The sequence below is a fragment of the Hypanus sabinus genome, chromosome 16, assembly GCF_030144855.1.
Source record: "Hypanus sabinus isolate sHypSab1 chromosome 16, sHypSab1.hap1, whole genome shotgun sequence".
NCBI lineage: Eukaryota > Metazoa > Chordata > Chondrichthyes > Myliobatiformes > Dasyatidae > Hypanus > Hypanus sabinus.
Window position 1 is genome coordinate 33,633,458 of NC_082721.1, and position 23,937 is coordinate 33,657,394.

Genomic DNA, 23,937 nt, shown 5'->3' on the forward strand with positions numbered 1-23,937 from the left:
ACAGTGGCTACAGAAAGATTTAGGCAGATTAGGAGAATTGGCACAGAAGTGGCTGATGAATACAGGTGTTGGGAAGGGTGTGGTCATACACTTCTGTAGAAGAAATAAAAGCATCAAATATTTTCTCAATGGAGAAACAATTCAAAAGTCTGAGGTGCAAAGGGTCTTGGGAGTCCTTGTGCAGAATTCCTTAAAGGTTAATTTGTAGGTTGAGTCAGTGGTGAGGAAGGCAAGTGCAATGTTTGCATTCATTTCAAGAGGACTAGTATATAAAATCAAGGATGTAATGTTGAGCCTTTATAAATACTGGTGAGGCCCCACTTAGAGTTTTGTGAGCAATTTTGGGCCCCTTATTTAAGAAAGGATGTGCTTATGTTGGAGGAGGTTTAAAGGAGATTCACAAAAATGATTCTTGGATTGAAAAGCTTATTGTATAAGGAGTGTATGATGGCTCTAGGTCTCTAGTCACTGGATTTCAGAAGAATGAGGGATGACCGCATAGAAACCTATCAAATGTTGAAGGGTCTCAATAGAATGGATGTGGAGAGGATGTTTCCTCTGGTGGGGAAGTCTAAGCCCAGAGGACACAGCTTCAGAAGAGAGGGAAGTCCATTTAGAATGGAGATGAGGAGGAATTTCTTTAGCCAGAGAGTGCCTGAAGCAGCTATGGAGGCCAGGTCTGTGGGTATTTTTAAGGCAGAGGGAGGAGATTGGTGCTGAGAGGGACAGATACCAACAAATGTGAGACTGAAAACTGCCTAATCTGCGGCAACATCTTCATCAGCCTCGCTACAAAACATCAGTGTCAATAGAAACACTGCCACAAGGAAGTCAATGTTGGAGTTATCACGGGTCCCACCAAGGGAGCTCTTCTCTGCCAATGCCTCACAGATAATTTGTTAACCCCTAGCCTGCAGGAGGCATAAAGTAATAACAGTTATAGGCCGGAACTGCCATAAGTCCACCACTATTAGGACCTGTGAAGAGACTCTGGTCTTTTCTACCAAGAACAGCCAACTAGGAGGTTGAAGACTAATTCATCACAAACAGAAGCTCCATCTTTCCTTATGGAAAAGAAAAGCCCACAATAACCTGAAGGCAGAAATCCAACTGTAGGCCTATGACCTAAAGAACACTTGGTGGATAGAGAGAACACAGAAGGCATGTAAATTACTGACAGATATGACATCTGCTGGTTCTTCAGCACAGTTAAATCCATCTACATCACAAACACACAAGGGCCCACCTCAATGAATGCCATAAAGTAAATGAGTTAATCAGGGATGGAGATTTAACAAATGCCAACTGCAAGGTTTACTTCAGTGACCTCAACTACTGTCCAGGTCTGCTTTACAGACACTCTTGACTAACAGGATGCCAAAAAGACCATATTCAATTATTCTGTTAAAGTGTAATAAACAATCTGTCAGCTTGTAGAGTGTAGATAGCCCCAAGGGCAGTCTAATGAAGAAGATGATTAATTGTTGGTTATGTGGTGCAGAAGTATTAAGATGGATAATAATAAGACTGAGACAGTATACAGTTAGCAAAGGTAAATGTGTGGGTTTTAGAAGCATAACAATATAAAGCAAGCAACACACACAAAATGCTGGTGGAAGTCAATGTTCTCTAACTTCTGTTAATGCCCCTCCTTACCTTCTTACCCTATCCCTGATATATTTAGCTTTTCTCACCTCTCCTTTTTTTCTCTCTTTCTGCCCATCACTTTGCCTGTTCTCCATCTCCCTCTGGTGCTCCCCTACCCCTTTCTTTCTCCCTAGGCCTCCCATCCCATGATCCTTTCCCTTCTCTAGCTCTGTATCCCCTTGCCAATCACCTTTCTGGCTCTCAGCTTCACCCCACCCCCTCCGGTCTTCTCCTATCATTTTGCATTTTCCCCTCCCCCTCCTACTTTCAAATCTCTTACTATCTATCCTTTCAGTTAGTCCCGATGAAGGGTCTCGGCCCGAAACATTGACAGCGCTTCTCCCTATAGTTGCTGTCTGGCCTGCTGTGTTCCACCAGCATTTTGTGTGTGTTGCTTGAATTTCCAGCATCTGCATATTTCCTCGTGTTTGCACAATATAAAGCAAAGCACTTTTCTGGATCAATTTACATATATGATATGGAGCTGTGGGATATTACATATAAACTCAAAACGTTTTTGGAAAGCATTGTATAATTGGATTTCAGAGAGATCTATTTAGTGAAAAGCAAATGCGTATGCGTTTTTGGGCAGACGAAGGATCGATTAGATGACCTTCTGCATGTGGATTAGGTGTGTAAACCGTAGGGTAGGTTGAAAATAGGTGATTTGTAAAGATTTAGAATAAAACCCCCCACAGAAAATAGTCTATTTATCCAAAGTGTTTTAGACTCTGCATTAGCTTCTTCACACCCATCTTCATCTGACAATAATATCTCCTTCCATTCCTTCTCCCTCAGAATCTTATCCCAACTTTCCCAGAAATGAAACGTAGAACATAAAGCAGTTCAGCACAGCATTAGGCCCATAATGTTGGGCTGACTTTTTTACCTACTCCAGTATCAATGTAATGTTTTCCTCTTGCATAGCCCTCTTTTTTTTCATCCATGTGCCTACCTAAGAGACCCCTAAATGTCCCTAATGTGTCTGCCTCTACCAACACCCCTGGCAGCGTATTCCATGCATCCATCACTCTCTGTGAGATAAAAAAAACTACCTCTGCCACCTCCTATACTGTATAAAAAAATGCCATGAACCTCAACTATTCCACACAAGAAACAAATTCTATTTTTTGTTGTTAGTCATAGAGAACCACAGCAAAGAAGTATGCCATTAGGCCCATCTAATCCATTCTACCTAGCCCTCTATACCCTTCCCACCTATGTACTTAACTAAACTTTTCTTAAAGGTTGAAATCGAACCACTTTCATTGGTAGCTTGTTCCACATTCCTTGAGCGAAGAAGTTTTCCCTCATGTTCCCCCTAAACAATTGACCTTTCCCCTAACCTATGACCTCTAGTTCTAATCTCACCCAGCTTCAGTAGGAAAAAGCCTGCTTGCATTACTCTGTTCATATCCCTGATAATTCCGTATAGCAGTATCAAGTCTGTTATCATTCTCCTACACTCCACGGAATAAAGTCCGAGCCTATTCAACCTTTTCCTTATAACTCAAGTCCTCAAGACCTGACAACATCCTTGTAAATTTTCTTTGTACTTTTTCAACCTTATTGATATCTTTCCCATAGGTAGGTGACCAGAACTGCACTTAATCCAGATTAAGCCTCACCAACATCTTATTTAACTTCAACAGAACACCTGAACTGCTGTACTCCATAGTTTGATTTATGAAGTCCAAGGAGCCAAAGCTCTCTTTACAACTCTATCTACCTGTGATGTCACCTTCAAGGAATTATGGATCTATATTCTTAGATCCCTCTTTTCTACCAAATTCCTCAGTGCCCTACCATTTACTGTGCAAGTTCTAGCCTGGTTTGTTCTCCCAAAGTGCAACACCTCACACTTGAATGCATTAAATTCCATCTGCCATTTTTCAGCTGGATTTTCCAGTTGGTCCAGATCCCGCTGCAATCTTTGATAGCCTTCCTCACTGTCCACTAAGCCCCCCCAACCTGGTCTCGTCCACAAATTTGTTGATCCAGTTTACCACATTAGCATCCAGATAATTTGATGTACATATAGATGACAAGTTAAAGAAGTTCTTTGAAGATCTCTTTTTGCAGTTATTGATCGCTATCAGAATTATGCTCCATTGGCAAAATCATTTTATCAATATTTATCCAACCAACACATCTCACAACTTCAGAGATCTCCTTTATATCGTCCTTCAACCAACCTACTCTTTTATGGATAAAAACCTTGTCTCACCCATCTAAATCACAGCTGGCTGTGGCAGAACTGACACTATTAAACTGTTCCCCTGCAAATTACCCTGAGTGTGCATGGTGCTGGACCAAGTATTTACTAATAATGGTTCTTGGTCATTTAAACTTCTGAGCCTTGAATCTTAGAGTTAGTGAAACATATTCACTAAATTCCATTTTCTCTGTAATGATATTTTCCTCATTTGCCTCGGGTTGTATATTTTTATTGTTTCTACTGTGTCCTTTCTGACCTTGTATTCTAATTCAGTCTACTCATTTTAGAATGCAACAGTGAATATTAAGTGTGAGGGCTTAGAATATGCACAAAGGTATTTAATTCAATAAACTCTTCCTTCTTTAGCCCTGAGTTGCAGGTTTATCTTGGGAAGGGAGGTACTTGGTCAAGCATGATTTTCTGCCTTGTGAAATTCCTGCTTGCCAGTGCTGGCGAAAAGTAGGGTAATGCTTGGCTGTGGTACTCTTTGGAGTCAAATAACCTGTCAGAGTCACAAGTGAGGAACGGGCATCTGGAAGGACTACTGAAACAAAGAGCTGAAAGCTATCTTCCAGTCAGCATCTGCTCCTTCAGAAGAGAGAAAAATCGAAACAAGATAAGGAGGTGGAATTTATAGTAAGAAGTAACTCTTTGTTTAATCTAAAGAGCATTCTGAATGTAGTTTGCAATGTATTGTGTTTGATGAATATTATTGATTATAATCAATTTACATGCATTATTGCTGCAGTTATTTTTTCTTTCTTTCTTTTTCAATCTTTTTATTGAATTTCATATATATAAAAAAACATAACATAATACTGAATAGGTTATAAATACAATAGATGAAATTAGATTAATAATAGGACAATAATATCCAATTAAAATATCAACAGAAAAACATAGTACATTGTCAATCAAGCCTATAATGATTATATGAAAAAAAATAAGAATAGTCAACAAAAGAAAAAGAAAAAATTGTGAAAATACAAATAATAAAAATATATATTGAAAGGAAAATACTAAACTAAACTAACATGGGCAATAATGAAGTTATTTTTAAAGTGGGATATTTCAAGCTAGCTTGGCTATAATGTCAAGAATGTGGTTACTGTGGCCAGGTCCGACTCTGGTAATAATGAATAGCCAAAACAAATCCTGGCTTTATAATGATTGCTGTCAGAAAAACTATAATTACCAGCACACTCTGGAAGCGCATAATGATTACTAAGCAGCTAAATATATTCCAGCCTTGGTCAACAATTTAATTTTCTGAAGGAAAATATATTCTCTCCATACCTCCTTAGTTTTGAGTTAGCCTCCAAGAAAGTTCTTCTCTCCTTTCTAAATTGTGTGCATCATAGGTTCTCTCAATATCAACTTTAACTTTGGACATTATTTTCAAAGACTTTAATTGGAATGTGTGTCATGCATACTGAGGCACAGTAGAAATATCTGCACTGTGGTAGGCTTGACAGAAATACATGATTTACTGAAACTCATGGAAATCTGTTTCTGATTTTGTTTTGCAAACAGTTACTCTTGAGATCCACAGTAGCACAAATTACTTTATAATACCTCATTTGGTACAATTACTCCATCTGCTTCTTATTATTTATTTATGAGATGTGGGTGGCATGGCGAGACAAGTGCTTATTGGTCAGATCATTAAGTATTTTTGAGCAGTAGGGCTTGCTTGAATTGGTCGTTACAGTAAAAGTGCTCCCACAGTGCCTTAGTGTAGGAGTTAGACCATAAGACCGTAAGACACAGAAGCAGAATTGAGCCATTTGGCCCATCGAGTTTGCTTCACCATTCCATCCTGGCTGATTATTTATCTATTTGTTTAGAGATGTAGCGTGGAACAAGCCTCACCAAAGCACCTGCTTAACTCTAGCCGAATCACAAGGCACTTCACAATGACTCAATTAACCTACCAGTTGGGCTGTGAGAGGAAAATGGGGCACCCAGAGGAAACACCATGCGATTCATGGGGAGAACATGCAAACTCCTTACAGACTGCCCCAGCATTGAACTCTAAACTCCAGAATGCCACAAGCTGTAATACTTTATCCCTATCAAATCCATTCTCTTGACTTCTCCTTGTAACCTTTGATGCCCTTAAATCAAGAACCTGTCAACCTCCGCTTTAAATATACCTAATGACTTGACCTCCACAGATTCACCACCCTCTGGCGAAAGAGTTCCAGGATATTGATCCATTAGATGGTGGAGCTATGTATGGGGTGTAATTTGTGGAAGGAAAAGGATGGTGGTAGTGATCCCAAACAGCTGCTGCCTTTATCCTTCTGGATGTGAAGGTAAAATGTTTAAGAGATTCTCTAAATACATCTTGGCAAAATGTAGACTGGGGTTTGTAGGGAGAACATGTTGCACCCAATTTGTGACAGTGAAGGGCACAGTTGTTTGCTTTGGGTAAGGGGTTGCCAGTCTTTTTTTAAATTTACAGTTACAGCACAGAACAGATTCTCCTGGCCCAATGAGTCACACAACCTCAGCAGTCCACAGATTTAACTCTAGCCTAATCACAGGAAAATTTACAATGACCAATTAATCGAACCGATTTGTCTTTGGACTGTAGGAGGAAACTGGAGCATTCAGAGGAAACCTATGTGGTCATGGGGAGACCGTACAAATACTTACAGACAATGCAGGAATTGTACTCTGAAGTATGATGCCCTGAGCTGTAATAGCATCTTCATCATCAGAAATTATTTGTAGTCGAGTATAATTCTCCTGGTGGTTGATCTGCTGTCTTGTGGGTCTTGAGGTGACTAAAGAGGCCGTTCTATGATCCACAAGTCCTATTGCAGTGTTGGCAGGTGTAGGTCACTGGGTGGTGGTGGATGTAACTGGTTGGGCCTCTCCCAGCCTCTCCTTATGTTGAAGCCACTTAATCTCAGCCACACGGTGGAGGTCCTTCTCCAGCATTTCCTATCCTGTGCTAATTTCTCCCATCCATTCAGGTAGATGTAGCACTTCCTCAGGTGGGTCTTGATACAGTCCTTGAACTGCTTTTTCTGCTTTCAAGGAGTATACTTTTTGCATCCTTGAATTGGCTGAACAGGAGTTGTTTGGGGAGGCAGGAGTCAGGCATACGGATAATGTGGCCGACCCATCCCAATTGGTGTTGAGTCACAATTGTAGCTATGGAGTTAAGGTTAGGTTCCTCCAGGGTGCTGGAGTTAGTATGCCCGTTCTTCTAGCTAACTTGCAGAATTTTTCAGAGGCATCTTTGATGGTAAACTTCTAGGGATTTTATATGCCTGTTGTATGTTGTCCATGACTCCACTCCAGGGAGGGGAGGACTATAGCTTTATAGACCAGAAGCTTATGGTTGGTCTTGATATCGTGATTTTCGGAAATCCTTGCTCTCAGCCTGGCAAAAGCTCCACTTGCACAGCCTACTCTGCAATTTATTTTGAGGTCAATGTTAGCTCTAGAAGAAAGGAAGCTGCCAAGATATGGGAAATGCTAAGTGTTCTCCAGAGCGATATTGTCAACTTGGATGGTTGGAGGTTTAGCAGCTCGATCTGGAGCAGGTTGGTGCAGGACTTGGGTTTTCTTGATGGTTGGATCAAGTCCCAGGAGCCTGTGTACTCTGACGAAAACATCCGTTATGCAGTGGAGATCCTCCTCAGAGTGAGCTACAATGGCATTGTAGTCCGCATATTGGAGCTTCACGATGGAAGTGGTTGACACCTTGCTCTTTGCCTTGAACCTCTTAAGGTTAAAGAGCCCCCCATCTGGCCCATAGAGAATCTGGACTCCTCACAGAGCTTGGTCTGTGAGGTGAAGAGTGGTTACAATGAAAACAGAGTTGGGGCAATGGTACACCCCAGTTTGACGCCGGTCTCAACCTTAAGAGGTGCTGCTTCAGAGCCACTGTTCCTAATGACCATTGCACTCACATTATTGTGTAAGAACTGCAGGATCTTGAAGTACTTCTCCAGGCACCCGATTTTGGACAGTACTTACCAAACTGCAGGACAATTTACAGAATCAAGTGCTTTTGTATGGTCTATGAAGGCCACATAAAGTGGGAGATTTTGTTCCCGGGCTTTCTCCTGCAATTGATGTGCTGTAAAAATCATGTCAGATGTTCTGCTGGCTGGACAGAGGCCGCACTGAGGCTCAGGCAGAAGATCTTCTGCCAGAGGTGAAAGCTGGTGATATAACATTCGGCTGAGTTTCTTTCCTGTAGTAGAGAAGAGGGAGTATAATTTCCACAGTCAGCCTTATCACCCTTTTAGAAGAATGTGACATTCAGGGTGTCCCTGAGTTCAGCCAGAATCTTCTCCTGGTCCCAGATCTTGACAAGCTGATCATGAATATGATTTAAAAGTTCTGTGCCACCATCCTTGAGGATTTTTGCTGGAATTCCATCAGGCTCGGTGGCCTTGTTGTTCCTTAATTTCTTGCAAGCCATCTGCACCTCTTTGACACTGGGAGGTTTACTCATGTCCTCCTTCATGGGTCGGAGTGAGAGCTGGTTGATGTCAACAGTGGTGTTATGATTAAGAAGCTCCTGAGCGTGCTCCTTACATGGGGAATTGATGGCATCATTGTCCTCTAACAGGCTTTGACCATCTTTGGAGCAAAGCATTGTGCTAGCCACTATGTTATCATGCTGTCCCATGGGTGTTTTGATTAATAGAGGCGCACTTGTCCATATTATTCCATAAGGCAAATGATGGGAAAGTTTTAAGGAATCAAGACCTGAGCCAATTACTGCAGAATACCCACTCTCCAACCTCTTCCTATGGTCATAGTGTTTACATGCAGGTCGATGATGTTTCCAGATGCTGAAGAGCCCTCATTAATGACGTTAATGACATTAATGACGTTAATGACGTTAATTCAACAATGACAGTGCCGGCAAAAGTCAAGGATGTGGTTTGACACTCTCATGTTGGATAATGGTCACCTCTGGTGTTTGTGGCAAAAATGTAACCTAACTTTACCCAGGAATCACAGCATGGGGCACAGACCGTTTTGTTATCCGAGGATTTGCAATGAAACAGAGATCATCCTCATTTCTGACCTTATTAAGACTGGACAATCAGTTTGAACCTCCATGGTCTGGTAATGTTGGGCAGCACAGCAGTGTAGCAGTTACCATAACACTTTACAGTGCCAGTGACTGTGGTTCAACTGCCGTCGCTGTCTGTAAGGAGTCTGCATGTTCTCTCCATGACTGTGTTGCTTTTCTCTGGGTGTCATCTCACATTCCGGAGACGTACCGGTTAGGGTTAAGCAAAATGTGGGCATGCTACGTTAGTGCTGGAAGCTTGGCGATACTTGAGGGCTGCCCCCAGCATATCCTCGGACTGTGTCGGTCATTGACACAAATGATGCATTTCACTTTTTCTTTTAGTGCATTGATGTACATGTGACAAATCAAGATAACCTCACTCTCCTGAGTAACTTTTGCAGCAATGTCCTGGGCTATGATGAGTGGATGAATGACATATCTTTCTGTTTATATCTGTGTTTACACCAGGACTTGTGGTGTCAGCATTCTTACATGTGAAAACACAGACACAAACAAGAGCCTGGAATATTGAATAGCAGGAAGGGAAGAAATGAAGGTACAGGTACTAGTGGGAAGGTGGGAAGGTGCAATGGGAAGAAGAGCAAGAATTGGAAGTGGTAGAAATATAGACCAGGATATATCATAAAGAACTGTACATCTAAGATGCAGAAAGGTCTGAGGAAGGCATACTTAGTAGCGGCAGTACAGGAGAAGTGGTCAGAGTTGTAAAGGAGTAAATATACTCAGTGGCCACCTGTGCACTGCACCCGCTTGTCAATGCAAATATCTAAACAGCCAATCTTATGGCAGTAACTCATTAAGAGCATGCAGGCATGGTCAAGAGGATCAGTGTTATTTAGACCAAATATCAGAGTGGAGAAGAAACATGATCTAAGTGACTTTGTCCATGGAATGACAGTTGGTGCCAGATGGGGTGGTTTGAGTATCTCAGAAACTGCTGATCTCCTAAGATTTTCAAGCAGAACAGTCTGTGGAGTTTACAGAGATTGGTGTGAAAAGCAAAAAGAAAAAAATCCAGTGAGCACAGTTCTGTTGGTGAAAATGCCTTGTCATCGCGAGAAGCAAATGGAGAATGGCCAGACTGGTTCAAGCTGATAGGAAACCTACAACAGCTAACAATGTGGCCAATGAGTCTATGCTAGCTGGTGGGTGATAATAGACAGAGACATGACATAGGATGTGTAAGCATAGGAAGAGCACTCCCCTCACAGTGGTACAGTTCAGAATACATGGTAACTTACGTTAACTGAAACAGACTGATGCAAATATCTCTGTGGATTTGTTAACCAAGGGCATGTCACAACCACGGATTCGGCGGCACAGTAGATACAGCAATTGCGCTTGTGAATATGCACATGTCAGCTAATTATTGTTTCATTGTGATAGTATTTAACTCCATTCATTCCGTCGTAGTGTTTGTCGAGACTTGGACTCAGCAATGCTTCGCTGCCTCTTTGCATTCGGCCTTGCCTGAGGAATTGGACTGGTGAGTCAACTGACTCTGAAGCCTAGCGGTATTCGTTTTATTGTTCTTTTCAGCCGCAGTGTAGGCTTTGTTTTCCATTTGAGAGTTTTAGTTAATGGCCCTGTTTGGCTTGGTGCTTATTGTTTCCTTTTCCCTTTAACACTGTTCACATTGAAATCTGTGAAATATTGACCTGCTTCAGTGTCTCTCACTCTGCACTTGAGCCATATCTGCTTCAGGTGACGGGACAAGTATATTGATCTTTGATTCAGTATTGTAATTTAATCAACTGCATGAATAACTGTCTTGTTTGTGTTACCTGTTAGATATTTCCTTAAGCATTTATATGAATAGTTCAAACACTTACTTCAATGTAATATTCAAAGGGTTCAGATCATCTTGTTTGGGATTAGCTCTGCAGACCTATTACAAATGACAGCTTACACTCTGCCTTGACATATAACAATGGAAAGGACTCTCCATTTTCAGGATTAAATTGAACATTCACAGCATTGTCAAGATGCACAGAATGAGATGTTTGAGTTGTGGTGGGCAATTGTTCCTTTTTCTTAATGTGAAATGAAGTTTTATTTGTTTTGATTTATACAACGTCAGGTTTCTATTTTCGTTTATGTTTTAGGATCAGAGAAACTCAGTTATGAAGGTCTATAAATTGCTGGAAAATAACAGTGCGCATTTTCACATAGAAATAATATTTTTCTATTTCTATGTCTTCCTACTTTGTATTTCCTCTGTCCGTATCCTTTTAGACTCTGAATCCCTCTGACAGCTCACTTTCCATTAGAGAGCTTGAATAAATTACATTCTATCTTTTTACCTGTCATTAACGTGGGTGTTTGCTTTCAGATTCTGTAGCAGATTTAAGATCTAATTCACTCGTGCTCTAATCCACCTCCTCTCTTATAACACTGATTATTTCTTAATGCTTTAAACAAACTGATTAAGGAGGTGTACTGTTTGCCTCATATAGAAGCAGAAAATGGTGGACATACTCAACAGGACAGATAGCAAAGCAGCACTGTTTCTCTTTCCACAGATTCTGCCTGACTTACTGAGTGTTTCCTGCATTTTCTTTCAGATTTCCAGCACCTGCAGTTCTATTTTGATTTTAACAACTGTTCCTTCATTGTTCCAGTACCCAGAAGAGGAGCTTCCTCACAACCTTTGAGTCTCATTATTATGTTTGATAGGAAGGGATTTACCTCATTAATATGGGACTTGAGTCCCATTTATTGAAATAAATTACTCTTGAAATGTCTGTATGACATAATCATCCTAAACTGCGATAATCATGTCAAGAACATTTACTCTGGGACTTTCTCCTTCAGAAGATGATTCTATTTCTTTCCTGTCCCACACATAAACCCTGCTTTTCTCGGGTCTTGTTTGCCTCCTCAGTCAGCCACTGACCTGCCATCAGGCGTTTAATCAATTCTGAGTGACAGGGCTATTAGCATGGCTGTGCCAAGTCAGATTACTTTCAGCATTTGTCATGGCTTTTGATAGAAATGCTGAACTCAATTCTGTCCGGAAGGTGCTTCAGATGGTTTGACAGTTTTTTTCAGCCAAGGTCACAGAAATTTAGGATTCACTGGCTTCTTGCTTTCTGGTAGAAGAACGTACAAAGGGTAGCAGAACCAAAATGCTGACTGCTTCTCTTTCCGCAGATGCTGCCTGACCTGTTGAGTCTTTCCAACATTTTCTGTTTTGTTACAGACACTGGTAGGACCTGTATATGTATATAACTGTAAGAACTTCGCTTATAATGTGATTTGACTTATTATATCAATCTGTACTATTAAATGTGTTTCCTACAGCAATAGGGGATGTTTAATGAGAAGCTCCTTCACTGCTATTTGGTATACAGGGAGGAAGCTACGGACGCTACATGGGAGACAAGAATGGGTTAATGCTGCTGAAGAAGTAACAAAGCAGCAAACAAGTGCAAGGGAAGAACAGGTTTTCTAGATGAGGGGATGATAGAATGTGACTGATAGGTTGGTGACTAGAAGAGTACTTGACCTTCTCGCTGTCATTTTATCCCTGTGGAAATGATACAGAGAGTCCAAGGATTGCATGCACCATGCTAAATTGGATTTATTATACTGATGGCATCTCACCACATGTAGGCTGAAAGCTATGATAGTTGGCGCATTGTAGGCCACCAGACAGAGCAGGTTATGCAGTGACCTCTGACCTTCAAATGGGTCAGCAGAGAAAAAGAAAGGTTGAGTGTCCACAACAATGTTCTAACATGGAAGGTTGTGTGTATGAAGCCAAGATGGCCCCAAATAAGCACATCTCCCACACCACTGGATGTTATTTCTAGTAAAACTGTGAATTCAGATTAATTGGGGCATATTGGGACTAATACATTTTGGACCAATTAAGTGGCTGTCCAATTAGCTGAAGCTTCATGGAAATAGTTGTTTTAGTTTCTAGTAGTTTCCAACAGAGGAATTCATCCAGCGTACACTGCCATGATCTTTTGATTGACTGTAAATGAACAAAATCAGTGCAGAAAATGGACTGGCATCATTAAAGATATTTGATGATTGCATCCTTCAAATCTTAAATTTCATCACAGCATTCAAGATGATTATCAATATCTTCAAATTCTTCATAGTCCCTAACTTATCAAAGTAGTGAAATGGTTTCATTTTCACTCCCAGTCATTTCTGGCATCTCCAAACCTGCATGCTTGATACTGCAGTGAGCAAGACAGTTTTGAATCGTCTTGCTACTTACTTCTCACCGCATATTGCTGCTTTTTTGAACACAAGTACGTGCAGCTGACACTATTTAAAAACTATTCGCACTGAGCACAGTGTAATGTCAATGGCAACACAGGTGCAAATGACCGATCCTAGTTAGAGGCTGCTTGGCAGCACTCTCCTGTCCCAATTAAGCCGAATGGTGTCCCATTAAACGAAGGGATCTCAATTAGTTTTTGTTCTTTAACAGTTGTCCAAAATGAGCATCTGTCCTGATTATTTTGATGGCCCAATTAACCAGAATTCACCGTATCCCCAAACATTTATAACAACTAAAATCCCAGGACACTGATTTAAGTCTGGAGACAGAGCACCTCTCTGAGCAGCCAGATAAACCTCATCTTAAGTACCAAGGGGGCAAAGCCCATCTGTGCATAAAGAATTCAGGAATGCCTGTGATGCACTATCAATAACTCTCGGAGACGGGAGGCGAATGATAGGCTTTTATTAGCAGCAAAAGAGACCACAACATCTTGGAGACTGAGGGAGGAGCAGTGCCTCCAATCGCTTTTATATAGGGGTCTGTGGGAGGAGCCACAGGAGCAGTCAGCAGAGGGGCTTGTCCAGAGAGCAGTCAGCAGTGGGGCATGTTCAGACAGGTATACATAGTTCTCCACATTCACCCCCCCCCCCCCCCCGTTTGTTTTAAAAGAGAGTCCCCATGGGGCGAAGTTTCTTACAAGTATATTTACAGGTTAAGTCTATCAGGTGGTCGAGTCTGTCGCTGCGATCTACGTAGCACCGGTGGTGATTGCACCAGTGACGGTGGTTGTGCTGGCTCCAGCCCGACTTGAGGTGCCAGCCCATTAGGCATCAGTAATCCCTCATGCGTGTTCGTGGTGCCCGGTATGGGAGTGTTGTGAGGAGTCTGTGTAGGGCTTGGTGTGCGTGGTGACTGGTGGGTATACACCTCGGTGGATACGAGGTTCATAGTCACCGTGGAGTGTTCGGGGTAGGGGTCTGGTGCTCTTGCGGGCGCCAGGTCGCGGACGGAGACCGTGTCCTCCCACCCATCAGGTAAGACCACGTAGGCATACTGGGGGTTCGCATGAAGTAGGTGAACCCTCTCGACCATTGGGGAGTATTTATTGCTCCTCGCATGTTTCCGGAGCAGCACTGGCCTTGGGGACGTCAGCCAAGCCGGTAGGGTGGTCCCAGTGGCAGACTTCCTGGGAAAAGAAAAGAGTCGCTCATGAGGGGTGGCATTGATGGATGTGCATAACAGGGAGCGGATGGAGTGGAGTGCCTCGGGGAGGACCTCCTGCCATCGAGAGACCGGCAATCCCTTTGACCTAAGGGCTAAGAGTGTGGCCTTCCACACCATGGCATTCTTCCTCTCCACCTGTCCATTCCCCCGGGGATTATAGCTTGTGGTCCTACTAGTAGCAATACCCCTAGCCAGCAGGTACTGGCGCAGCTGGCAGTGGTATCGGGGCAGGGGATGGCAAAGGGGAACTGCGAGTAGTCGTCGATTATGTTGAGAAAGTAGACATTGCGGTTGGTGGAGGGAAGGGGGCCCTTAAAGTCGACACTCAGTCGCTCAAAGAGGCGGGTGGCCTTGATAAGTTGTGCCTTTTCAGGATGGTAGAAGTGCGGTTTGCACTCAGCGCAGACTTGACAGTCCCTGGTCATCGTCCTGATGTCCTCAAGGGAGTAAGGCAGGTTCCGGGCTTTCACAAAATGGTAAAGGCGGGTGACAAACATCTGCATGGAGGGTGTACAGCTGTTCGAGCTGCGCTAATAAATTGATGCACCATCAATAACTCTCGGAGACGGGAGGCGAATGATAGGCTTTTATTAGCAGCAAAAGAGACCACAACATCTTGGAGACTGAGGGAGGAGCAGTGCCTCCAATTGCCTTTATACAGGGGTCTGTGGGAGGAGCCACAGGAGCAGAGGGGCGTGTGCAGACTGGTATACATAGTTTATCACAGCCTGTCTGATAATGAACCTGGTGTATATGGCTGGACATCAAGGGTGTTACTGACAACGCAGGAAAAACAGCGGCAACTGTACCAGTGACACCTCCCTCCCTGATGCTCTAAACAGCTTCTCTGCGTGCTCTATGGCATGCAACACAATAACAGCCCAAAAGCTATGCCCCCTCCCAGGTGAGCAGCCACTGTCTGTAACAGGACTCTTCAGAGAGTCAACCCCCTTAAGGTGGCTGGGCCAGACAACATCCCTGGCTGAGTACTCAAGCAGTGTGCACACCAGCTCACTGACATCTTCAACACTTCACTCATCCAGGCTTCTGTTCCCACATGCTTCAAATCATCCACCATCATCCCTGTACCAAAGAAACTACACCTACAGAAGTAAATGACTACTGCCCAGTGGCACTGATGCCAATCTTCATGAAGTGCTTTGAATGACTGGTAACGGCACACTTCAAAGCGTCCATTCCTGCCACACTGGACACTCATCAATGTGCTAACTGACAGACCCGCTCTACAACAGATACCATAACACCTGTCATACACCTGACCCTGACACACCTACAAAACAAGGATGCTTATGTCAGAGTGCTGGATTTCAGGTCAACATTCAACCCTATTGTCTCACAGACCTTGGTGAACAAACTCCTACTCCTTGGTCTAAATCTGCAACTGGGCGTTGGACTTCCTGACCAAGAGACTTCAGACAGTCAGGATGCACAACTGCTCCTCGCTCCCCATCAGACTCAACATGAGTGCCCCCAGGGAGTGTGCTGAGCCCATTGCTGTACCATCTGTTCACACACGATTGCACGACCAAACTACCGAATATTCACATTATCAAGTTCGCTGATAACACAAGGTGATAACCAACAATGATGAGATGGCCCACAGAGAGGAGGTGGAGGAGCTTGAGGCCCGGTGCCAGGCAAGTAACCTCTTCCTCAATTTCAACAAGACAAAGGAGGTGGTTATAAACTTCAGGAGAACTCAGGCTACTCACCCCTTTCTTTACATCAGTGGCACAGCAGTGAAAACTTTGAGCAGTATCAAACCCCTGGGAGTACACATCTCGTACAACCCCTCATGATCCCAGAACACATTCTACACAGTCACAAAAGCTCATCAACATCTCTACTTTCTGAGGAGGCTGGAGAGAGCTTGACTGTTCTACAGATACAAAGTAGAGAATGTCCTAACGTTCTGCATCACTGCTTGGTACGGAAACTGCACTGTGGCAGACAGAGGGCTCTACAACAGGTAGCTAAAGCTGCCCAATGCATCACTGGCACCAGCCTACCCACTAACAAGGACATATACACAGAAAGGTGCCAGAAAAGGGTCAGTAACATCATGAAGGCTCTCACCCACCCTGCTCATGGACCCATTCCCACTCATTCCCATCTGGGACGAGGATACCAGACTCAAAAGCAGTTACTTTCCCCAAATAGTAAGGCTGATCAACACTCCACCCACTATCCCACTCCTCCACAACCCCACCACCACCACTTCATCATTTCCTGTCAGTCACTTAAGTACAGACACTCCTGTGTCAAACGACACTTTATGGACATACAATCAATCTATGCATATAAGCTATCTTATGTATTTATATTGATTGTGTTTTATAAATTATGGTGTTCTTTATCATATTGTGTTTTTTTGTGCTTTATCAGATCCAAAGTAGCAATTATTTAATTTTCCTTTGCACTGAGTACAGGAAAAGACATTAGACAATCTTGAATTCACGTTCCTTTTAGTATTCACACAACAATAAAATTCATTCTCCAGTGAATGAGCATAAAAACTGGTGCCTCAATTGTCTGGAAAGGGAACGTGCAAACCGGGACTCTGGAGAGTGGACTGGGAACACAGGAATGAATAAGTGAATTACTGAAGTAGTAAATGGTCAGCGTTAAGTTGGAGGGAAGGCACATTTGATACTGTGAGGTTTATATGATGTACGTATGACCATTTAATGGTTCAGGAAGACTTTAGTTAGGGATGTGTGAGATTTATTATGGTGGCAGTCACTGATTAGGTTTATTTGTAATCAGTAGGCTAAACACTGTAGAGTTACTGAGCATATAGTTGCTAGATATACTGTGAATTTGCTGAATCTCTTTTATTGTGAGTATTGGGAGGATTAGAAAATAAATAATTTATGTTTTAAGCAAAGCTTTATATTGGTTCACTTTGATTTGTAAGTTAGTTATTTACAGTACATAATTTAATATTGTATAGGGTTAATGGATAAAATAGTTTAATACATGCAAATATTGTTGCAATGTTCCCTTTATTGTGAGAAAATATATATTCAGTACCTTCACGAATGGCTGTACGTGTACTATCTGATATAATTTTAGATAGCAGTTGGCTCTTGCTTCATCCCTTCTCACCACCTTGTTATACAGGTTGTTTGCCCTCTTTCTTTCAGTGCAGATGAAGGTTTTAAACCTGAAATATTACGGGCCCATTTATCTCCAAAGATGTTGCTTGAACTGCTGAGTTCCTCCACTGTTGCTCCAGTTTCAAGCATCTGCAGTCTCTTGGGTCTCCATTTCAGCATGGTGGTGAGTGGGTCCTTGTAGGGATATAGGCGCCGTCTGGTTTATTCAGAGACACGAGAGACTATAGATGCTGGAATCTGGAGCAGCAAACACAGTACTGGAGGAAATCTGAGTCAGGCAGCATCTGTGGGGATAACTGGTAGCTAAATTCAAGATGAGGCCCTTCATGAAGCTGATTCTGAATTTGATGCATCTCTTGACCTTTTATATGTGGGGACAATAAGCTGATTAACTTGTTCTCTGAGAAGATAAGGACACCACTGATGTCATAGCCATTAGTACCTGTAGTATTGGAAACATAAACATGGTATTTTACATTACATTTCCATTCCATTACCCTGACATCTGCATAGGGCCAGAGTAAAATGTCCCATAAATGATTACAAATAATTATCAAATACCATTTCATGTCAATCCATATCAGATATTGGGATACAATGGAAAGTTTGGTTAAAGAAAGAAATTTTAAGAAAACTCTCAAAGGAGGAAGAGAATTGTTAATCAGCAGGGAGGTTTAGAAAGTGGAAACCCGAGTGCAGGCCAAGGCAACAGAAAACACAACGTATTGATAGAGTGATTAAAATAGAGGATCTGCAAGAAGCCGAACAAGAAGATCAATTAGCTCAGAGGGTTAGAGGACAAGATGGTTAAACAGAAGGGAATGGCGGGGGGGGGGGGGTGGGTGTTCTGAAGGTCTGTTTCAGTGTCAAACAATTTACCAGAAAGAGGGATGGACCCTTGTACCAATTCAACATGGACTAGATGGGCTGAAGGGCCTGCTCCTGTGTTGTAGTTCTCTATGACCCTATGAGAGTGGGCATGCAAAAATGGCACATGGACATGGGGAAAAGCACTCACTATATTTAATAGTACTTTGGGAAGAATATCTGGGAAATAGTTATGAGATATCTTCTACTTTTCCATTACATGTATCATACCTCCTTAAATCAAGATGCCATGTTTCATGCTTAAAGATCTGCAGTTTTATTTGAAAATGAGCAGAGATCCAAGATAACTCCATTTTCTGTCAATATCATCCGTTCTTCACACCTTAGAAGCACCCTTGTTTCTAAGTCTGAAGATTTTAAATTCGATAATGAAGTCTGAGCCTCTAATAGTTTATTAAGAAGCCTCTAATAGTCTATTACAGAGACTCTAATAGTCTATTACTGCAGGTTCTTGCCTAAAATCATGGTTACATTCTGAGAAATGGTAATGCTAAGTAAAGTGATCTTTCCCAGGTCAAGTACAGAGTAGGATCAGGAACGGGGTAATTGACAGAATGAGTGGAGTTGGGGCAGTGACCTGAAGGAGAGAGGTCAGTGGATTGGGGTAAGTTGAAGGTATATCTGGGGATTATCTTTGTAGGGTTCCAGTCTGTTGCTGCCTTCAGTATCTAATGAATGAGCAGCTGAGTGCTGTCTCTTGTCACCTGGTAGCATCCCACAAGGCAAGCAGTGTCCCTAGAATGATTGTGGGCAACTATGTGTAACTTGAATCACTAATACTTCACAGCATAATAACAAAATCAATGATGAATGAAATGACATTACGGTAAGATTGCCTGTAAAATGTGAGAGATGCTGTTTTTTTAATGGGATGTTTAATTAAAGTACATCTGCTGTCTCTCAGGTAGCACTATTTCAAAATTATCCAGACTACTCTGGCACAGTAGGGCAGCTATAAGCGCATCGTTTCACTGCGCCAGTGATCACTGGTCAGCGTACAGTTCCCAATGCTGTCTGTAAGGATGTTGTGCCTCCTCCCGGTGACCGCGTGGATTTCCTCTGAGTGCTCCGGTTCCCTCCCGCCTTCCAAAGGCAAACGTTCAGGGTTAATGAGTTGTGGGCATGCTACGTTGGAGCCGGAAATGTGATGATATCTGCGTGATGCCCAGCACGATCCTTGCTTATTTGATTTCACACGATGCATTTCACTGTGTGTTTCGATGTTTTAATGCAAAATGTGACTAATAGAGCTAATCTTATCTTTAAAGCCAAAATTATTCCTCTATTGCAGTGTAAAGATAAATCTGTTCTTTATCCTGAGGAAACTTTGCACAAATTGCAACTGCATTTCCTATATTCTGGCACCAACTTCACATCGAAGAGTACTGCTTTAAGCACTTTAAAGTGTCCTAAGATTTTGAAGGCACTATGAATGTTGATACTTTTAGCTTACCATGCCCGTCGGTAGCCCCTGCCGCAATTGCAATAGTCAACCATTTCAGAGGGTGTTAAAAACCTATCTGGTTACTTCATTCCATCCAGAATTCTTGGTTTCCTTCAACCTTTTTTGTCTTAAGGAACTCGTCATTTTCAGGAGCTGAAGGAAAGAAACTGACAATGAACGTAATTGAAATGTATGGACATCATTTGAATGTCTTCATGGTGCTGAATGATAAGACCCATTGTGGCAGTGCAGTGTGACAGTACAGCAGGTTTCATTTATCAGATTTACTTCTCTAACTTATGATCGTGGTTTCATGCCCTGACTTCACGTATCAAAACAATCCATAAACCATGTCCTGCAGTATCGACCAGGATTAATACTTCAAGATTCTTTGTTCAAACTCCTTCACAGCAAGCATCATTTCTTATTATAAAACACTATAGAACAGGGATCTGTACTGCATTCAGCTAGGTTGGATCAATATCCATCTAAAAATTAATTTTAACTTGCAAACCTGGATATTTCTGTATGAGTGTTGGAGGAGAGACAAAAAGGTCTCAGACTATTATTGAGGGAATGTTAATAAAGAAACAAAGTCAAGTTTTTGGTTCTATATTTGCCTGATGGCTCATTCCTCTCAATTTCCTCCCATCTTCCCAATTCTGACCGGGTGCAGTTGACAGGAAGCCATCCCTTTCTCTTCCCTAATTAGCTCAGATGAGACCAACCAACAACCACTGACAAGCAGTCAGCTACGAAGGGAGTTATGGAAGAGGTAATTTCTAACCTTATCACCAACCTTAAGGATTAATGACATTTGTTTCATGAATTATACCATTTACACTTGAATCTCTAGTACTAAATCCATTGCCCAGAAGGTTGAGATGAGAGAAAACAACTTTAAGATCAGTTAAGTGAAAAATAAATTAAAAACATTGTTCAGAAAAAAAAGTTATTTTAAAAGCAGTAACTTTTTTGAATGTTTCCTCTTTATTAGCTACTTGTAATCAATGTGCCTGGAAAAGATATAGAGGACTGACTTCTGGCAGGAACATACACCTTTGTTTCTAAGTCATAGAGTCCATGGAATCACATGTTATGGAGTGATCCAGCTTAGAAACAAACCTCCTCAGCCCACCAAGATCTTGTTGATTTTCATTCATTATTTACATCAATCCTACACCATGGCCCCATATTCACTTTCCCACGTTGCCTGCCAGTTTTTCACCACCCCTCCACTGTCGCGGATTCTACTATTTAACTGAATGATGAGCAATTCACATTGAAACCACCAACCCACACATCTTTGTGATGTGAGAGGAAACCAGAGCACCTGGAGGAAATCTGTGCACTCCCAGGGAAAGCGCGCAGACTCCACACTAACACACTGGCGCCTCCAGAGGGCAGGATTGAGCCTGGGTCACTGGAGCTGGGAGGTGGCAACTCTACTAGCTGTGCCACTGTGCTGCCCCAAAATTCCTCGCAGTTGAAGCCAGAGATCAGAGAGACAAAAATCTGTGTTGTCTCCTTGAACTCTTTATTCTTATATTCAGGTGCACGTTGCTTAAAGTCATATTCAGAACCACCTGGGATTAGAGTGTTTAAGGGAGTTGAAGATGAAGTTAGACCACTAGGTAAAGTAGATCCTAGGTGAAGATGAGGTGGACATAGGCTTGAGTGCTTTGAACAATGGTTATGGATGAGATGAGTGGTGGACAAGGATGGGGTAGAGGTATACAGAATGGATGGTGGGTGCATTTGTTGGATAATGTGTCCATGGAGAGATTTAGCTGGATAGCTATTGGTTATTACTGAGTCTGGGTACCAGTATATATTGAAAGTCAAGTGAAAGAAGCTGAACTGCTATTTTTAAATCCTTGATTTAATATTCTTGTTTCCTGACTCAAATTGCTAATTCTGAAATCAATTTACTTTGCAGAACCCACTGCACCTGCAAATGAGCATGGAAAACTCGATGACCTCCTTGATGGACTTACTCATCAGTGTCCTTAAAACCAATGCCTGGTATGACGTCAGTGTGATTTTGTGCCATAGCTGGGATATCTCCAGCTTGCTCAGCTACCTAAGCAACAACTCGAACTTCGAACTTCGGGCTTTGCTCAACCTCACAGACATGGATGATGCGGGCATCATTCAGTTTTTACATGAGAAATTGAATGATTTGAAGGACTCGTCCACCTCTGTTCTGATGTTTAGCAGTGATGCTAAGTGCTCCGATTTTGTCTTTGAAACAGCAGCCACGTTGGGCTTGACCTCCTCAGACTTTCACTGGGTGATTGGCCATCCACTCAACATCGATGATCTGCAAACTGCAGACCTACCCCTAGGTCTACTTGCCTATGGCGAAGTGAACAAACCAGTTCTGGGAAGTTATGTGAGAGATGCGGTTGAGCTAATAGCTAGAGCCATATCCACAGCAGTGTTTATCCGACCCGACACAACACTCATCCAAAGCATGGTGAACTGCTACGACAAACAGAAAGAAGAGATGATGTCTTCAGGTCAATATCTTTCAAGGTAAAACTTTCTCATGAAGGTGTATCAATAATTGAATATTTACTTCCCCTTTTTAGCTCATAAGCCATGGGAGCAAAATTAGATCACTTCACTTGGCCTGCCATTGCATCATGGCTGATTTATTATCCCTCTCAACCCCATTCTCCTGCCTTCTCCCTATTACCCTTGATGCCCTTACTCATCAAAAACCTATCAACCCCCACTTTAAATGTACTTGATGACTTGCTCTCCACAGCTGTCTGCGACAATGAATTCCACAAATTTATTCCTTCTGGATAAAGAAATTACAGTTGCAAGAAAACGTTTGCGAACCCTTTGCAATTATGTGGTTTTCTGCATTAATTACTCATAAAATGTGGCTTGATCTTAATCTAAGTCACAATAATAGACAAACACAATCTGGCTAAACTAATAACACACAAACAATTGTACTTTCCTTGTCTTTAATGAACACATTGTTCAATCATTCACAGTCTAGGCTGGAAAAAATATGTGAATCCTTGTATTTAATAACTGGTAGAACCTCCTTTAGTAGCAATAACCTCCACCAAACATTTCCTGTAGCTGCTGATCAGACTTGCACAAAGGAAGGAGGAATGTTAGACCATTCCTCCATACAAAACTGTTTCAATTCATCAATATTTCTGGGATATCTTGCATGAACAGCCCTCTTCAGGTCATGCCACAGCATCTCAATTGGGTTAAGGTCTGGACACTGACTTGGCCATTTCAAAACACAATTTTCTTCTTTTTAAACCATTTTGTTGTTGATTTACTCTGTGATTTGGATTATTGTCTTGTTTCATCATACAGCTTCTATTAAGCTTCATGTGACAACCGCCACCCTGACACTCTCCTGTAAAATGCCTTGATACAATTTTGAATTCACTGTTCCCTCAACGATTGCAAGCTGTCCAGGCCCCGAGGCAGCAAAGCATGAACAAACCACAATGCTCCTTCCACCGTGCCTCACAGTTGGGATGAGGTTTTGGTGTTGGTGTGCAGGGCCCCTTTTCTTCCATGTGTATTTCTGCCAAAATGTTTAACTTTTGTCTCATCTGTCCACAGGACATTGTCGCAGAGGTATTTTGGAGCATCCAGGTGGTCTTTTGATTCATGCAGCAATGTGTTTATTTTTGCAGAGCAGTGGTTCCTCTGTGGTGTCCTTCCATTCACACCTTTCCAGTTCAGTGTTTTTCTTATGGTGGACAAATGAAAAGAGACTTTAGCATTTGTAGACAATTTCTCTTGCTGTGGACTGATGAACACTCTGGTCTTTAAAACTGTTTTTGTAGCCTTTTCCAGCTTCATGCATCTCTACAATTCTTCTTCTAAGGTCCTCTGAAAGTTGTTTTGATCGAGGCCTGGTGCTCATAAACAGATCCTTCTTGAGAAGAGCAGGCTTTGTCAGTAGTCTGACTTTGCATGTCTTTTTTTTATAGGGCAGGGCACCTCTACAACCCACACCTCCAAACTCATCTCACCTGACTCCAAATACCTTTAGTAGAAAACATTACCCCA

At 42.2% G+C, this 23,937-nt stretch overlaps 1 protein-coding gene across 1 annotated transcript in view; it reads left to right on the forward strand.

Moving 5' to 3' along the window:
- Window positions 1-23,937, forward strand: part of grin3bb (glutamate receptor, ionotropic, N-methyl-D-aspartate 3Bb) — a 94,577-nt gene that overhangs the window by 15,617 nt on the left and 55,023 nt on the right. Inside the window, exon 2 of the mRNA XM_059992410.1 lies at window positions 21,818-22,416. Within this exon, the coding sequence (XP_059848393.1) occupies window positions 21,818-22,416 (599 nt within the window). The remainder of the gene's footprint in view (window positions 1-21,817; window positions 22,417-23,937) is intronic.